The 17,667-nt window shown below is 45.6% G+C and overlaps 2 protein-coding genes across 2 annotated transcripts in view; one reads left to right on the top strand and one right to left on the bottom strand.

Moving 5' to 3' along the window:
• Positions 1–14,771, bottom strand: part of mylipb (myosin regulatory light chain interacting protein b) — a 36,000-nt gene extending 21,229 nt beyond the window's left edge. The window contains exons 1-2 of the mRNA XM_082975905.1: positions 14,492–14,771; positions 14,030–14,220 (exon numbers count right to left, since the gene is read on the bottom strand). Coding sequence (XP_082832031.1) covers positions 14,030–14,220; positions 14,492–14,578 — 278 coding nt within the window. The 5' untranslated portion in view covers positions 14,579–14,771. The remainder of the gene's footprint in view (positions 1–14,029; positions 14,221–14,491) is intronic.
• Positions 14,772–15,040: 269 nt separating this feature from the next.
• The window catches only part of dtnbp1a (dystrobrevin binding protein 1a), a 37,128-nt gene continuing 34,501 nt past the window's right edge, over positions 15,041–17,667 (top strand). The window contains exons 1-5 of the mRNA XM_082975904.1: positions 15,041–15,324; positions 15,927–15,980; positions 16,316–16,363; positions 16,609–16,669; positions 16,893–17,025. Coding sequence (XP_082832030.1) covers positions 15,269–15,324; positions 15,927–15,980; positions 16,316–16,363; positions 16,609–16,669; positions 16,893–17,025 — 352 coding nt within the window. The 5' untranslated portion in view covers positions 15,041–15,268. The remainder of the gene's footprint in view (positions 15,325–15,926; positions 15,981–16,315; positions 16,364–16,608; positions 16,670–16,892; positions 17,026–17,667) is intronic.

Here is a 17,667-nt window from a genome sequence, read left to right on the forward strand (position 1 = left end):
TAGGTAGAGGACTGACTGTCAGAGACACTGTAGGTAGAGGACTGACTGTCAGAGACACTGTAGGTACATGACTGACTGTCAGGGACACTGTAGGTACATGACTGACTGTCAGAGACACTGTAGGTACATGAGCTGACTGTCAGAGACACTGTAGGTACAGGACTGACTGTCAGAGACACTGTAGGTACGAGGACTGACTGTCAGAGACACTGTAGGTAGAGGACTGACTGTCAGAGACACTGTAGGTAGAGGACTGACTGTCAGAGACACTGTAGGTACAGAACTGACTGTCAGAGACACTGTAGGTACAGGACTGACTGTCAGAGACAATGTAGGTAGAGGACTGACTGTCAGAGACACTGTAGGTACAGGACTGACTGTCAGAGACACTGTAGGTAGAGGACTGACTGTCAGAGACACTGTAGGTAGAGGACTGACTGTCAGAGACACTGTAGGTAGAGGACTGACTGTCAGAGACACTGTAGGTAGAGGACTGACTGTCAGAGACACTGTAGGTAGAGGACTGACTGTCAGAGACACTGTAGGTAGAGGACTGACTGTCAGAGACACTGTAGGTACAGGACTGACTGTCAGAGACACTGTAGGTAGAGGACTGACTGTCAGAGACACTGTAGGTACAGGACTGACTGTCAGAGACACTGTAGGTAGAGGACTGACTGTCAGAGACACTGTAGGTAGAGGAGTGACTGTCAGAGACACTGTAGGTAGAGGACTGACAGTCACAGACAAGACACTGTAGGTACAGGACTGACTGTCAGAGACACTGTAGGTAGAGGACTGACTGTCAGAGACACTGTAGGTACAGGACTGACTGTCAGAGACACTGTAGGTAGAGGACTGACTGTCAGAGACACTGTAGGTAGAGGACTGACTGTCAGAGACACTGTAGGTAGAGGACTGACTGTCAGAGACACTGTAGGTAGAGGAGTGACTGTCAGAGACACTGTAGGTACAGGACTGACAGTCACAGACAAGACACTGTAGGTACAGGACTGACTGTCAGAGACACTGTAGGTAGAGGACTGACTGTCAGAGACACTGTAGGTACAGGACTGACTGTCAGAGACACTGTAGGTAGAGGACTGACTGTCAGAGACACTGTAGGTAGAGGACTGACTGTCAGAGACACTGTAGGTACAGGACTGACTGTCACAGACAAGACACTGTAGGTACAGGACTGACTGTCACAGACAACACACTGTAGCAGCTGTTTTGACAAATGGTTTTACTCATTATGAATTTTAAATGGAAACTACCAACTCTCAACAACACATTCTCCCATGGTTCCTCTCAGCTGTAGTACAGATGAAGTGCTGAATGCTCTCTGGAACGGTTGGTATGTGAACTCTGCCCTGCAAGTTTATATCAGCAGAACATCCTATTTAAACAGCTTGTATGCAGCACAATGTGATAAAGCAGTGTGTGTGTGTTTAGCTAGTGGGGCTCTCAGCTGTAGCCAACAGGATGGATGCCTGCTTGGATTAACAATGGCTAGTGCCGTGTGTTCTCACTCTCAGCCAGCCAGGAGGTAGGGGGTGGCTGGATGTGTGTTCTCACTCTCAGCCAGCCAGGAGGTAGGGGGTGGCTGGATGTGTGTTCTCACTCTCAGCCAGCCAGGAGGTAGGGGGTGGCTGGATGTGTGTTCTCACTCTCAGCCAGCCAGGAGGTAGGGGGTGGCTGGATGTGTGTTCTCACTCTCAGCCAGCCAGGAGGTAGGGGGTGGCTGGATGTGTGTTCTCACTCTCAGCCAGCCAGGAGGTAGGGGGTGGCTGGATGTGTGTTCTCACTCTCAGCCAGCCAGGAGGTAGGGGGTGGCTGGATGTGTGTTCTCACTCTCAGCCAGCCAGGAGGTAGGGGGTGGCTGGATGTGTGTTCTCACTCTCAGCCAGCCAGGAGGTAGGGGGTGGCTGGATGTGTGTTCTCACTCTCAGCCAGCCAGGAGGTAGGGTGTGGCTGGATGTGTGTTCTCACTCTCAGCCAGCCAGGAGGTAGGGTGTGGCTGGATGTGTGTTCTCACTCTCAGCCAGCCAGGAGGTAGGGTGTGGCTGGATGTGTGTTCTCACTCTCAGCCAGCCAGGAGGTAGGGGGTGGCTGGATGTGTGTTCTCACTCTCAGCCAGCCAGGAGGTAGGGTGTGGCTGGATGTGTGTTCTCACTCTCAGCCAGCCAGGAGGTAGGGTGTGGCTGGATGTGTGTTCTCACTCTCAGCCAGCCAGGAGGTAGGGGGTGGCTGGATGTGTGTTCTCACTCTCAGCCAGCCAGGAGGTAGGGGGTGGCTGGATGTGTGTTCTCACTCTCAGCCAGCCAGGAGGTAGGGGGTGGCTGGATGTGTGTTCTCACTCTCAGCCAGCCAGGAGGTAGGGGGTGGCTGGATGTGTGTTCTCACTCTCAGCCAGCCAGGAGGTAGGGGGTGGCTGGATGTGTGTTCTCACTCTCAGCCAGCCAGGAGGTAGCGGGTGGCTGGATGTGTGGGACTGTGCATGCTAAGCCTGCAGGATGCATGGCTCTCATTGTCAGTGAGTGTGGAGCTGCATGTGGACTGCTGACAGACCGAGGGCCTCTCCCTCTCTTTTTTGCCCAACTCTTTCTGGGCCAGCAGAGCAGTGCTTAGAGACGACTTACATAAGCCTCCTGTTGAATTGATTCAACAAATCAAACGTTGTTACGAGTCATGATTCCCAAGGTGTGTTCTTTTACTTTTGGAATCATCTGAAGGCTGAGTGATTTAGTAGCACTATGTTTACCACAATATTCATAAAATGTTTATTCTGAACTTATTGTGCGACAGCCTATACTTTGTTGTTATCTGCGATACATGGTTCATGTTCCATCGTTTGCAGAGTTTCCTTGTGTCAACCCAACTCAAGCGAAGGCTGAGAACACACCAATAGCGTGTTAGACCATCCAGCAGACAAGGTAAAATAAGAAGAAAATCGGTTGACGAACGCTTGAGCAAGGCACTGAACCCTCAACACATTTCACTGCATCCATCTGGTGAATGTGACAAAAACATGTATTTTTTGTTATAAAAATGTACACTTTCTAATCTTGCCACCTACATGACTGTATATTAGCTTGCATATTAGCCTGCATATTAGCCTGCATGCTCACATTAGGCGTATTTTCCCGTGTTAGGTTTTGAGAATGAATAATTTAATCTACGTAGTCCTACTGTACACTAAGAAATGCTATGAATGTCCACGTAGATCACAGGATTTAGGCTACACCATGACATAGGATTAAGAGCATTTGTCATTTTCCTTTAAATTGACTTTCTCAATCCTTTGTTTAGCCAGAGAAGTTGTCCTTACTGCTTATGTTAAGGGTTCAGACATACTTTCCCACACCTGTCAGTTATGCAGTGTGTCTTTTCTGAAGTTGAGCATTTCAGATATGCCGTGTTATTAGTACAGGCCTCGTGTCCGCTGTGTTATTACTACAGGCCTCGTGTCAGCTGTGTTATTACTACAGGCCTCGTGTCAGCTGTGTTATTACTACAGGCCTCGTGACAGCTGTGTTATTACTACAGGCCTCGTGTCAGCTGTGTTATTACTACAGGCCTCGTGTCAGCTGTGTTATTACTACAGGCCTCGTGTCAGCTGTGTTATTACTACAGGCCTCGTGTCAGCTGTGTTATTACTACAGGCCTCGTGTCCGCTGTGTATTACTACAGGCCTCGTGTCCGCTGTGTTATTACTACAGGCCTCGTGTCCGCTGTGTTATTACTACAGGCCTCGTGTCCGCTGTGTTATTACTACAGGCCTCGTGTCAGCTGTGTTATTACTACAGGCCTCGTGTCAGCTGTGTTATTACTACAGGCCTCGTGTCCGCTGTGTTATTACTACAGGCCTCGTGTCAGCTGTGTTATTACTACAGGCCTCGTGTCCGCTGTGTTATTACTACAGGCCTCGTGTCCGCTGTGTTATTACTACAGGCCTCGTGTCAGCTGTGTTATTACTACAGGCCTCGTGTCCGCTGTGTTATTACTACAGGCCTCGTGTCCGCTGTGTTATTACTACAGGCCTCGTGTCCGCTGTGTTATTACTACAGGCCTCGTGTCCGCTGTGTTATTACTACAGGCCTCGTGTCAGCTGTGTTATTACTACAGGCCTCGTGTCAGCTGTGTTATTACTACAGGGCTCGTGTCAGCTGTGTTATTACTACAGGCCTCGTGTCCGCTGTGTTATTACTACAGGCCTCGTGTCCGCTGTGTTATTACTACAGGGCTCGTGTCAGCTGTGTTATTACTACAGGGCTCGTATCAGCTGTGTTATTACTACAGGCCTCGTGTCCGCTGTGTTATTACTACAGGCCTCGTGTCAGCTGTGTTATTACTACAGGCCTCGTGTCCGCTGTGTTATTACTACAGGCCTCGTGTCCGCTGTGTTATTACTACAGGCCTCGTGTCCGCTGTGTTATTACTACAGGCCTCGTGTCAGCTGTGTTATTACTACAGGCCTCGTGTCAGCTGTGTTATTACTACAGGGCTAGCCTACTGTATATACTGTGACAGTCTCTTCTCAAGACCAAACTATACTGAACAAAATTAAAAACACAACAGTTTCAACAATTTTAACTTGTTACAGTTCATATAAGGCAATCAGTCAATTGAAATGAATTCATTAGGTCCTAATCTATGGATTTCACATGACTGGGCAGGGGAGCAGCCATGGATGGGACTGTGAAGGCATAGGCCCACCCTCTGGGGAGCCTGGCCCAGCCAATCAGAATAAGTTTACCCCCACAAAAAGGCTTTATTGAAGACAGAAATACTCTTCAGTTTCATCAGCTGTCCGGGTGGCTGGTCTCAGACAATCCCGCAGGTGAAGAAGCCAGATGTGGTCCTGGACTGGCGTGTTACACATGGTCTGCGGTTGTGAGGCCAGTTGATTGTACTGATAAATTCTCTAAAACAACACTGCAGAAGGCTTGTGGTAGAGAAATTAACATTCAATTCTCTGGCAACAGCTCTGGTGGACATTCCTGCAGTCAGCATGCCAATTGCACACTCCCTCAACTTGAGACATGGCATTGTGTTGTGTAACAGAACTGCACATTTTAGAGTGGTCTTTTATTGTCCCCAGCACATGGTGCACTTATGTAATGATCATGCCATTTAATCAGCTTCTTGATATGCCACACCTGTCAGGTGGATGGATTATCTTGGCAAAGGAGAAATGCTCACTGAGAGGGATATATACAAATTTCTGCACAAAATTTGAAAGAAATACGTTTTTTTGTCGGTATGGAAAATTTATAGGATCTTTTATTTCATGCTGCGTTGATATTTGTTCAGTATAGTTAGCCTACATATGGGCTGTCAGTGTGGAATTTAAGACTTAATTCAACACTGTAATTCTGTCCAAGTATCCTCCTGTAGCAACAGCCCAGTGTGTTAAAGTAACCCTCTGACTGACTGCAGCATCCTCCTGTAGCAACAGCCCAGTGTGTTAAAGTAACCCTCTGACTGACTGCAGGATCCTCCTGTAGCAACAGCTCAGTGTGTTAAAGTAACCCTCTGACTGACTGCAGGATCCTCCTGTAGCAACAGCTCAGTGTGTTAAAGTAACCCTCTGACTGACTGCAGGATCCTCCTGTAGCAACAGCCCAGTGTGTTAAAGTAACCCTCTGACTGACTGCAGGATCCTCCTGTAGCAACAGCTCAGTGTGTTAAAGTAACCCTCTGACTGACTGCAGGATCCTCCTGTAGCAACAGCTCAGTGTGTTAAAGTAACCCTCTGACTGACTGCAGGATCCTCCTGTAGCAACAGCCCAGTGTGTTAAAGTAACCCTCTGACTGACTGCAGGATCCTCCTGTAGCAACAGCCCAGTGTGTTAAAGTAACCCTCTGACTGACTGCAGGATCCTCCTGTAGCAACAGCCCAGTGTATTAAAGTAACCCTCTGACTGACTGCAGCATCCTCCTGTAGCAACAGCCCAGTGTGTTAAAGTAACCCTCTGACTGACTGCAGGATCCTCCTGTAGCAACAGCTCAGTGTGTTAAAGTAACCCTCTGACTGACTGCAGGATCCTCCTGTAGCAACAGATCAGTGTGTTAAAGTAACCCTCTGACTGACTGCAGGATCCTCCTGTAGCAACAGCTCAGTGTATTAAAGTAACCCTCTGACTGACTGCAGGATCCTCCTGTAGCAACAGCTCAGTGTGTTAAAGTAACCCTCTGACTGACTGCAGGATCCTCCTGTAGCAACAGCTCAGTGTGTTAAAGTAACCCTCTGACTGACTGCAGGATCCTCCTGTAGCAACAGCCCAGTGTATTAAAGTAACCATCTAACGGCACTTGGCTCAGGGCCAAGCTATAAATAGACATTATAAAACTGTTGAAGCAGAAAAATATTCCCAAAGGATTGTGGTCCGCATGCAGCTTGTGTCTCAACTCTAAATTGATGTTGGAGTTCTTGTGAATTTCCTTTCACTTTAAAAGGTTGTAGTGGCACTCCTTTCAGGAGTTGACTTTAAAGCAACAATTGGCTGACTGTCTGTAGCCTGGTTACAAACCCCTGCCCATGATTCTGCTGCCTGACCCCTGACCTCATTTCTGGAGTGAATACTGTACACACACACCTCATAGTGACATGATCCCGATCCCTTTAATGAGAATGGGTTGGTTGGTCACTGGAGGACGATATGCAGTATTGAAAGTCTTTGTTGTTGGTCACATACACCTGGTTAGCAGATGTTATTGGTCACATACACATGGTTAGCAGATGTTATTGCGAGTGTAGCGAAATGCTTGTGCTTCTAGTTGACAGTGCAGCAGTATCTAACAAGTAATATCTAACAATTCCACAATAACGTCCTAATACACACAAATCTAAGTAACGGGATGGAATAAGATACCTCCCGATAAAATCAATATAGCTAATGTAGTGATGAGGAGAGACCAGATACATCAAATAAAAGTCATACAGTAGGCTCCTGAACTACCCTGAGGACTAGGGTTGCAAAGGGTCGCAAACTTTCCAGTAAATTTCTGGAATTTTTCAATGGGAAGTTAAGCCATTTTGCTTAAATTCATCAAAAAAATGGTAGCTTATAACTGTGAACCTTTTTTGTGGGATACACAAAAGGCAATTCTAGGTCTTGTGGCATATTTTGGTTAAACTATCCCCAATTCAATGGAATTGCAACCCTCTGCATGCACAGAGCATTCTTCCATCACATGTACAGCTGATTCTCAAGATATTGCACACTAATGAGCTCACACTACTACACTGTCTGAGCCAAGGACTACATGCTTTCTGGTAAGTTTTGATTACAATACTGGGTGGGGTGAATATATTTTATATGACATACATGATTTTTGTTAACTAGTAAATAGTAGCCTACAGCAAAGTGTGTTTAAATAACTTCTAACTTGTTAACAATTTAGGCTAGTTAGTTTTTGCTATCATGTGGGTTTTAGCTTGCTTGAGCCTGCTAACTGAGGATTGTTAATTCACCTGTTTCCATACATGTTTCATGTTAAAACATTTATCTTACAAAGGAGTGTTTAATCTAACGGTGTAACTATTTCACTGCAGCTAATGTAGAAGGAAAAGCTGAGTACATTTGCAAATACTGTGGCAAATCATATGTGAAGAATGCGACAAAGATGGAGAATCATCTGGCCAAGTGCATAAAGTTCCCTCAGCGCTCACAACAAGCAACCTCTGACCAAAGTCCCTCTACTTCTATTTGAGGTGAAAATGATGAATCAGACACCTTATCGATAGCAACAGCTCATGGTCCTCCTGGAATCAGAAGTTTGTTTTTACTCAATGGAGGAACGTAGTCAGAGAAATGCTGATGAATGTCTTGCTCGAGCTGTGTATACAAACTGGTTCACCTCTGATGCTCACAGGCAATGTGTATTGGAAGAGATTTCTGAATGTTCTTCTCCCAGCATACACCCCTCCAACCAGACATGCTTTATCTACTCATTTGCTGGATGCAGAGTTCAACATAGTTCAAGTGAAGGTCAAGCAAATCATAGAGAAAGCAGACTATTACAATCATCTCTGATGGGTGGTTGAATGTTTGTGGCCAAGAAATAATGAACTACATCAGCTCCACCCCTCAACCAGTATTCTACAAGAGCACAGACACAAGGAACAACAGACACACCGGTCTCTACATTTCAGATGAGCTGAAGGCAGCCATCAATGACCTTGGACCACAGAAGGTATTTGCACTGGTGACAGACAATGCTGCAAACATCTTGGTTTAAAGTGGAGGAGTCCTACCCTCACATCACACCCACTGGCTGTGCTGCTCATGAATTGAATCTGCTCCTCAAGGACATCATAGCACTGAAAACAATGGATACACTCTACAAGGAAATGGTTAGGTATGTGAAGGGTCATCAAGTTATAGCAGCAATCTACCTCACCAAGCAAAGTGAGAAGAATAGGAGCACCACATTGAAGCTGCCCAGCAACACCCATTGGGGTGGTGGTGTCATGTTTGACAGTCTCCTGGAGGGGAAGGAGTCTCTCCAAGAAAAGGCCATATCACAATCTGCCTATATGGACAGCCCCATCAAGAGGATCCTCCTGGATGATGTATTTTGGGAGAGAGGGGTAAGCAGCCTGAAACCTATAGCAGTAGCCATTGCACGGATTGAGGGAGACAATGCCATCCTGTCTGATGTTCAGACTCTGCTTGCAGATGTAAGAGAAGAAATCCATACTGCCCTGCCCACTTCACTGTTGCTCCAAGCAGAGGAAACTGCAGTTCTGAAATACATCAAAAAGCGTGAAGACTTCTGCCTGAAGTCCATACACGCCGCAGCATATATGTTGGACCCCAAGTATGCTGGCAAGAGCATGGTGCAGAGATCAACAAGGCCTATGGTGTCATCACTACCATGTCTTGCCACCTTGGCCTGGATGAGGGCAAGGTTATTGGTAGTCTGGTGAAGTACACTTCCAAGCAAGGGCTTTGGGATGGAGATGCAATATGGCAATCGTGCCAACATTTCCACCAGGTGGCTGATGCGATGGGACTTTGTGTATCTGAGGCCCTTTCCCATGTTGCCTCCATCATCCTCCAAATCCCACCAACATCAGCCGCCTCAGAGCACAATTGGTCCTTGTTTGGGAACACACACACACACCAAAGCACGCAACAGGCTGACCAATACAAGGGTTGAAAAATTGGTGGGCATCCGGGCAAATTTGAGGCTTTTTGAGTCCGACAACGAGCCATCCTCAACAAGGTTGGAAAGTGACAGTGAAGCTGAGGCCTCAGAGTCTGATGTTCAAGAGGTGGACATTGAGGAGGTCCAGGGAGAAGACATGGAAGCCTGAGAGGAAGACAACCAAAGATTTAGTTTCTAGACTATCATTTTACAGATGCATGTTGAAAACATTTTTGGGAGATGCGATGGATCATTTAATGTTCCCTTTATTTTGTTGTTCAGTGAAATCCTCCCATGTGAAGAGTCAACTCATTTAATTAAAGTTCAATTTGTAACTAAATGATTTTTATTTTAGAAGGATTTAATCATTTGCAATTATGTCTACTTATGATAAGGTAAAAGGTTTATGTTTCTGTCTCCATATGATATGGTAAATATATCCAATGCAAAAAAACACATCTAAATATAAATGATATTCATATTAATTAGCATATATTTCTGTGAATTCCCATATATTCCCATTAATTCCCACTGAAAGTTTCCACCTCTGAATATTCCCCAAAATATGCAACCCTACTGAGGACTCATCCTGAATAAAAGTCACATACAGTAGGCTCCTGAACTAGCCTGAGGACTCATCCTGAATAAAAGTCACATACAGTAGGCTCCTGAACTAGCCTGAGGACTCATCCTGAATGTAACTCTGCTGCTCTATCGATCGCTCCACACATTAGAAGAAACAGTAGTGGGCGTGGTGTTTGGCCAGAGCGATGTGGATGGTAGTCAGGCCACTCCCCTTCATGGCACAGTGCCCTGAATCTTGTCAGTCGATTCACGGTGTCAAGGTCACCCAGGGCAAACCAAACTGATTTGACATGTCCGGGTTAACATGTCATTTGAAGCTATGCCCTAGTAGTAGGCTACTTTTTTGGGGGAAATCATTTTGTTATTGAAGGAAATACACTAGGCTCTAGTATTACCCTGGCTGGCAGGCATAGCATTGTAGGTACCCTGGCATAGTACTGTAGGTACCCTGGCTGGCTGGTATAGTACTGTAGGTACCCTGGCTGGCTGGTATAGTACTGTAGGTAACCTGGCTGGCTGGCATAGTACTGTAGGTACCCTGGCTGGCTGGTATAGTACTGTAGGTAACCTGGCTGGCTGGTATAGTACTGGCTGGTTGGCATAGTACTGTAGGTACCCTGGCTGGCTGGTATAGTACTGTAGGTACCCTGGCTGGCAGGCATAGCATTGTAGGTACCCTGGCTGGCTGACATAGTACTGTAGGTACCCTGGCAGGCATAGTACTGTAGGTAACCTGGCTGGCTGGTATAGTACTGGCTGGCTGGCATAGTACTGTAGGTAACCTGACATAGTACTGTAGGTACCCTGGCTGGCAGGTATAGTACTGTAGGTAACCTGGCTGGCTAGCTGGTATAGTACTGTAGGTACCCTGGCTGGCTGGCATAGTACTGTAGGTACCCTGGCTTGCTGGCTGGTATAGTACTGTAGGTACCCTGGCTGGCTGGTATAGTACTGTAGGTACCCTGGCTGGCTGGCATAGTACTGTAGGTACCCTGGCTGGCTGGCATAGTACTGTAGGTACCCTGGCTGGCTGGCTGGTATAGTACTGTAGGTACCCTGGCTTGCTGGCAGGCATAGTACTGTAGGTACCCTGGCTGGCTGGCTGGTATAGTACTGGCTGGCTGGTATAGTACTGTAGGTACCCTGGCTGGCTGGCTGGTATAGTACTGGCTGGCTGGTATAGTACTGTAGGTACCCTGGTATAGTACTGTAGGTAACCTGGCTGGCTGGCATAGTACTGTAGGTAACCTGGCTGGCTGGTATAGTACTGGCTGGTTGGCATAGTACTGTAGGTACCCTGGCTGGCTGACATAGTACTGTAGGTACCCTGGCAGGCATAGTACTGTAGGTAACCTGGCTGGCTGGTATAGTACTGGCTGGCTGGCATAGTACTGTAGGTAACCTGGCATAGTACTGTAGGTACCCTGGCTGGCAGGTATAGTACTGTAGGTAACCTGGCTGGCTAGCTGGTATAGTACTGTAGGTACCCTGGCTGGCTGGCATAGTACTGTAGGTACCCTGGCTTGCTGGCTGGTATAGTACTGTAGGTACCCTGGCTGGCTGGTATAGTACTGTAGGTACCCTGGCTGGCTGGTATAGTACTGTAGGTACCCTGGCTGGCTGGTATAGTACTGTAGGTACCCTGGCTGGCTGGTATAGTACTGTAGGTACCCTGGCTGGCTGGCATAGTACTGTAGGTACCCTGGCTGGCTGGCTGGTATAGTACTGTAGGTACCCTGGCTTGCTGGCAGGCATAGTACTGTAGGTACCCTGGCTGGCTGGCTGGTATAGTACTGGCTGGCTGGTATAGTACTGTAGGTACCCTGGCTGGCTGGCTGGCTGGTATAGTACTGGCTGGCTGGTATAGTACTGTAGGTACCCTGGTATAGTACTGTAGGTAACCTGGCTGGCTGGCATAGTACTGTAGGTACCCTGGCTGGCTGGCTGGTATAGTACTGGCTGGCTGGTATAGTACTGTAGGTACCCTGGCATAGTACTGTAGGTACCCTGGCTGGCTGGTATAGTACTGTAGGTACCCTGGCTGGCAGGCATAGTACTGTAGGTACCCTGGCTGGCTGGCATAGTACTGTCGGTACCCTGGCTGGCTGGTATAGTACTGTAGGTACCCTGGTATAGTACTGTAGGTAACCTGGCATAGTACTGTCGGTACCCTGGCTGGCTGGTATAGTACTGGCTGGCTGGTATAGTACTGTAGGTACCCTGGCTGGCTGGTATAGTACTGTAGGTACCCTGGTATAGTACTGTAGGTACCCTGGCTTGCTGGCAGGTATAGTACTGTAGGTACCCTGGCATAGTACTGTAGGTACCCTGGCTTGCTGGCTGGTATAGTACTGTAGGTACCCTGGCTGGCTGGTATAGTACTGTAGGTACCCTGGCTGGCTGGTATAGTACTGTAGATATCCTGGCTGGTATAGTACTGTAGGTACCCTGGCTGGCTGGTATAGTACTGTAGATATCCTGGCTGGTATAGTACTGTAGGTACCCTGGCTGGCTGGCATAGTACTGTAGGTACCCTGGCTGGCTGGTATAGTACTGTAGGTACCCTGGCTTGCTGGCAGGTATAGTACTGTAGGTACCCTGGTATAGTACTGTAGGTACCCTGGCATAGTACTGTAGGTACCCTTGCTTGCTGGCAGGTATTTTACTGTAGGTTATTTGAATTCCATGTTTTATTTTTGTGAGCTCAATATGCATATTCCACAGTTTCTCTAGAGATATATCAGATCCAGACTGAACTGTGCGATGTGGTAGGGAGTTGTAGTTTCTCTAGAGATATATCAGATCCAGACTGAACTGTGCGATGTGGTAGGGAGTTGTAGTTTCTCTAGAGATATATCAGATCCAGACTGAACTGTGCGATGTGGTAGGGAGTTGTAGTTTCTCTAGAGATATATCAGATCCAGACTGAACTGTGCGATGTGGTAGGGAGTTGTAGTTTCTCTAGAGATATATCAGATCCAGACTGAACTGTGCGATGTGGTAGGGAGTTGTAGTTTCTCTAGAGATATAGTTTCCAACAGGCCAATATTCTACATAGTTTAGCGCATCAAAACGTGGTAATTAGCTATAATGACTATAATCCATTGAGCATCTACTTGTCCAGTACGTGTGTTTTTTGTGTGTTTTTTTTTACACCTGCTACAGAAGAGGCAAAAGAATGCGTTGTCTTGAGGGGATATAGAGAGCAGCTGTTGCAGTATGCCTTACTTACTTTGAAAAACTACTGAAATAGTCATTTTGTTAGAAAGCATAGGGAGGAGCTCTATAGAGATGAGACGATGACTTGGAATTAAATAATAAAGTAATCAAATAAAACAAATGTAATAAACACAACTGAAATATTTTATTAAAGTAATGTAACATGAATAAGTGATGGTTAATAAGTGATCAGCAGTAATGGGCAGTCACTAGCATCATGGGACTTTAATTCATTGTTTTATTCTGTGTTACAGCATTCATCCCAAATCATCGAAACCGTGATTACATTTATTTTTTAAACAGGCCTCAAAAAGCAATAAGCACTCAGCACAGTGGAGTGTGCAAAGTGCACATTTTGGGATAAGGGTAGAAAATTCAAAAGGCACTCGCACATCTGAGCAATCTTATTTGCAGGTGCATGGTAACAGTTGAACAAGATGAAGGAAAAAGGAAACCGCACACTGCTCTTGATAGTATCACTGATATTTAATAAGCTTACGTATCCGCCTCACGGCCTTCGTCAGAGCTTTTGTGAATCTTTTTAAGGGTAGAGAAATTGGGACACGACCCTACTGCACCCATAGGAACGTAGTGCACTATAAAGAGAATAGGGTGCCATCTGGGATTCACCCAGAGTCATGTTATACACTGTTACAACGCCCATAGAGCACATTGACATGTCGGTTAGGGATAGAACCTGCTGGACACACTGGCATGCACGGTAACTAACTCGCTGCTGACGAGTCACCAGACACTGTTTGCATACGGGAGGTCAAACTTCCCCCTGATGGGGAGAGAAGCCAGTAAGTCACATTATCTATTGATCCTAAATGAGGACTATGGGCTGAAAGATTACAGGTTGACTGAAATAGCAGGGTTTTAATGATTGATAGGGTGGGTTTTAACTCAATTGTATCTGATCCATTCTGTTCTGTCACTACATTTGTTAATCTTATTGCATTTAAAAAGAAAATACATGACATCTAATGTTTGCAGTACCATTAGCTACAATAGGCAGAGTGCCTTACTCCAAATAGGTCCCCTACAAGGTGTACAATAAACATACCTTGTCTGTTCTTGCAGGGTCAGATGGGGCTCCACAAAGAACTTGACTCTGAGCTTCAGTCTGCAGGGAGCCAGGTTATCCATCTGTTGTGAGATCCTGTTCCTCAGATTCAACCACAAACTCTCCCCTTTGCTTCCACAGAACTGAAGCCCAAAGTAATCCACCTCTATTATTCCCAGTTTCCGACAGACCTGTGAGTCAAAACAATAGAACAAACCACTTCACTAAAGAAGTCAATGCCCCATCAAGACTGGTAGTTAAATACAACGTTCCATGTACTACGCTGTTGTTAAATTGTTACAAGCGTACAAGTTACATTTTTATTCAAATTCTCAAAATATTTACAGAATTCAAAATGATTAAAACTGCATTAATTTGCAACCCCAACACACAGACACTAACAACATGGAATAAAATAGACTTAACATGGATACATTTGAATGATAATAACTGTAACGGTACCTTGTGTAAACAGTCCTCTCCATTAGCCTTTTGATCAACATCCACCTCCATCACCACCGAGTCCGGTCGCGTTATATGGCAAAGCATTTTTGTTCCTCTGTATGTTTGCAATAGTTGTCCTATAATAGTTCAATCTATCGATGCACTTACACCTCACAATAAACCCAAACATTCAAACTTTACAGTCCATGGACCGATCAGGCCGTGTCCAAAAATACAACGGTGGGGTTTTATAGTCTCGGAGGGTGAAGCACCGTCCCCTTCATTCAACAAACTTCTCAACAACCAATCAGGTCAAACACACAGACGTAAACACGGTTTGTGTCGCCATCTACCGGGTTGTTCATTCTAACCATGTTACCTTTCATTCGTACAAAACCGTTTTTAGAAGCTATACTACACACACAAATATTCATGAAAACTCACAATAATTTTATCCTCAAAATATTGTGAAATTAGTTTTTGTAACATTTTGCTGTACCTAATGAATGACTTCCTGTGTTCTATGTGGAAGAATGTGGCGTGCGCATAGCTGCGCAACCCTGATTCACCTCAACAACCCTGATTCAGCTCAACAACCCCACTGCGTCTGGAAAACAGCTGAGCAAAGACCAAACAACAGCCATCTATCAGACTTTAGCTACTTATAGAAGTATACAGTCTGAACATTGACCCGTAGCTTGACATGGCACTTGAGGAATATTCACAAAGAAGCTAACTAATACAGTTAATGCGACGACAAAACAACGTATTTGCAGCTTGGAAGAAACCAGGAAGATGTTTGAGAATTTCAAAGAGAGGTTGCAGACGGTGCAGCAAGATTTCACAACGGGGTTTGTATTAAAGCTACTTTTATAGCTAATGCTTCATTCATGGCCCTATGTCTTGTGACCCTGCCTGTTCTGACATTGCTGTATTAGCAATTTAAAAAAACATCTACGTTAATTAGCTAGCTAGTTTCTCCCTCTTTGCCAGCATGGCTGAAAGGCTATCTAGCTGGATGTAACTGTGTGGGACGAAACCATCGAACAAGTTTTTCGTAGCTAGCTAATACTAAACACAAAACACTGGCAAAACACTACCAGGCTGGCAGTAAATGAAAACCATTAATTTAGATACTGCCAAAGCTTATTGATACAGTTAGCTAACGACAGCTAGCTAAGTTGATTACATTCAGCTGCCCATCATGTGATGGAAGTGAGCGAGACAGGACATTCTGGACTGGAACCTGATGCCGGAAGCAGAAAACGTCTCTATTCCCTATATAGTGCACTACTTTGGGTTCTGATATAAATTAGTGCACTATATAGGGAATATAGGGTGCCATTTAGGAAACAAAGTGTCTACTAATCCAATGAATATTTACATTGCTGTGACAGCTGTCCCATATATACATTTTGTTTTACCTGCTCCCATCTTTATAATTTCCCTTCAGGATAAAGACTCTGAGTGATAAATCAAAAGAGGCTAAAGTAAAGCAGAAACAGAGGTAAGGCAGGCATGTATCCATGGTGTCTCAGAGTTGGAGTGATAAATAAATATAAACTTTATTTTATTTTAACGTAACTGAGTGATGATCTAATATCAGGTTGACCTTTAAGATCATAATGAATAAAGACTATATGGACAGAGAGGACCTGATCTTAGATCAGCACTTTAAGGCGCTTTATGAATACGACCCAGGAGTACCAGTCAAATCATCAGACGCTTTATGAATACGGCCCAGGAGTACCAGTCAAATCATCCATTTACATCCACTTTCATTCTCTTATATCCTCTTCATAGTCTATTTCCCTTAATGACTCATTTCCTGTCTCTCAACAGACATGGACATCTGACACAGTTTTCTGCTGGAGTAGAACTGCTCAGTCGGTAGGTGTTGCTCTCATTGGATACGTCCAAATCAGAGCATTGGGCACTACTTTTGACCAGGCCCCACAGGTCTCTTTGGACCAGGCCCCACAGGGTCTAAATTAGTGCACAATATAGGGAATAGTGTGCCATTTGTGATGCAGACATTGAAACACTCAGTGGTCTGAATACATGTACAGTAGCATAATGTCAAGGGAAGAAAACACAAGGCCTTATTTGTTTCATTAGTTTCTTGTGTTTCGAAGGTACGAAGACACCTGGGTGACTCTCCACAGAAAAGCTAAAGATTGTGCGAAAGCTGGAGAGGTTTGTATGAACTGTAGCTCAATGTATTAATTAGACTTGCATTGAATTACGCATCAAGAATAATAATACATGGGAACATCTCACATTCTCTCTCTCATCTCTCTCTCTCTCTCTCTCTCGCGTCTGTCTTCGCTCTCTCTCATCTTCTCTCTCGTCTATCTTTCTCTCTTGTCTTCTCTCGTCTTCTCTTTTCTCTCTCTCTGTATGTCTCTCTATCTCTCAGACAGTGGATGGAGAGGTGGTGATGCTGTCTGCACACTGGGAGAAGAGAAGAGCAGCAGTGGTGGAACTACAAGAACAACTACAGCAGATCCCAGGCTTCCTCACAGACCTGGAGACATGCACCAATCGCATCGGTGAGTGTGCACCATCACTATGTCTTGAGTTTAGATTCTTCACTCTTCTGCTCAAGTGTGTACTTGCACACTCTTTCTCGCATGGAAACTCTCCAGACAATGCTTACACCAAGTGCACACTTGGGGGGTAAAAGGGTGGAAAGACAGGACGTAGCCGACGTATCATAGACTGCACCAGGAAACCTTTAGGACCAGTCAACATATTATAGTCGAGAAATGTCACAATTCCCTGAATTACTGAATGTCATTGCCACTCTTTATTCTTTTTACATTTGGCCTTTTGTTGCCATTGTGTAGAATAGGTTGAGGTCAGAGGTGTTTATGACGGGCTGAGCTGTGTTCATCTTGAGAGAGCGGTGATACTGTAGGGCACCAGCTGGCATGGCCTGCCTGTTAACTGTGGAGCTTCAGCTGGCAGTGGGGTAATAACAGCTACTAGTGCCAACATGGTGAAGGGGGGGTAGGTAGGCAACAACAGAGACAATGGGAAGAGATGAAGCCGTTTTTACACATGGCTAGTTTGAAACACAACACGTTTATAGTCTAAGGAGACGGATCTGACATCAAATCTGACTTCAGAATCAGATTCCCAAGCCACCTCCGTAGGTAGCTTGAACTTCTTCCAGGTCATATACCATACAG

Source organism: Salmo salar, chromosome 05 (genome assembly GCF_965601325.2).
Source record: "Salmo salar chromosome 05, fSalSal1, whole genome shotgun sequence".
Lineage (NCBI taxonomy): Eukaryota > Metazoa > Chordata > Actinopteri > Salmoniformes > Salmonidae > Salmo > Salmo salar.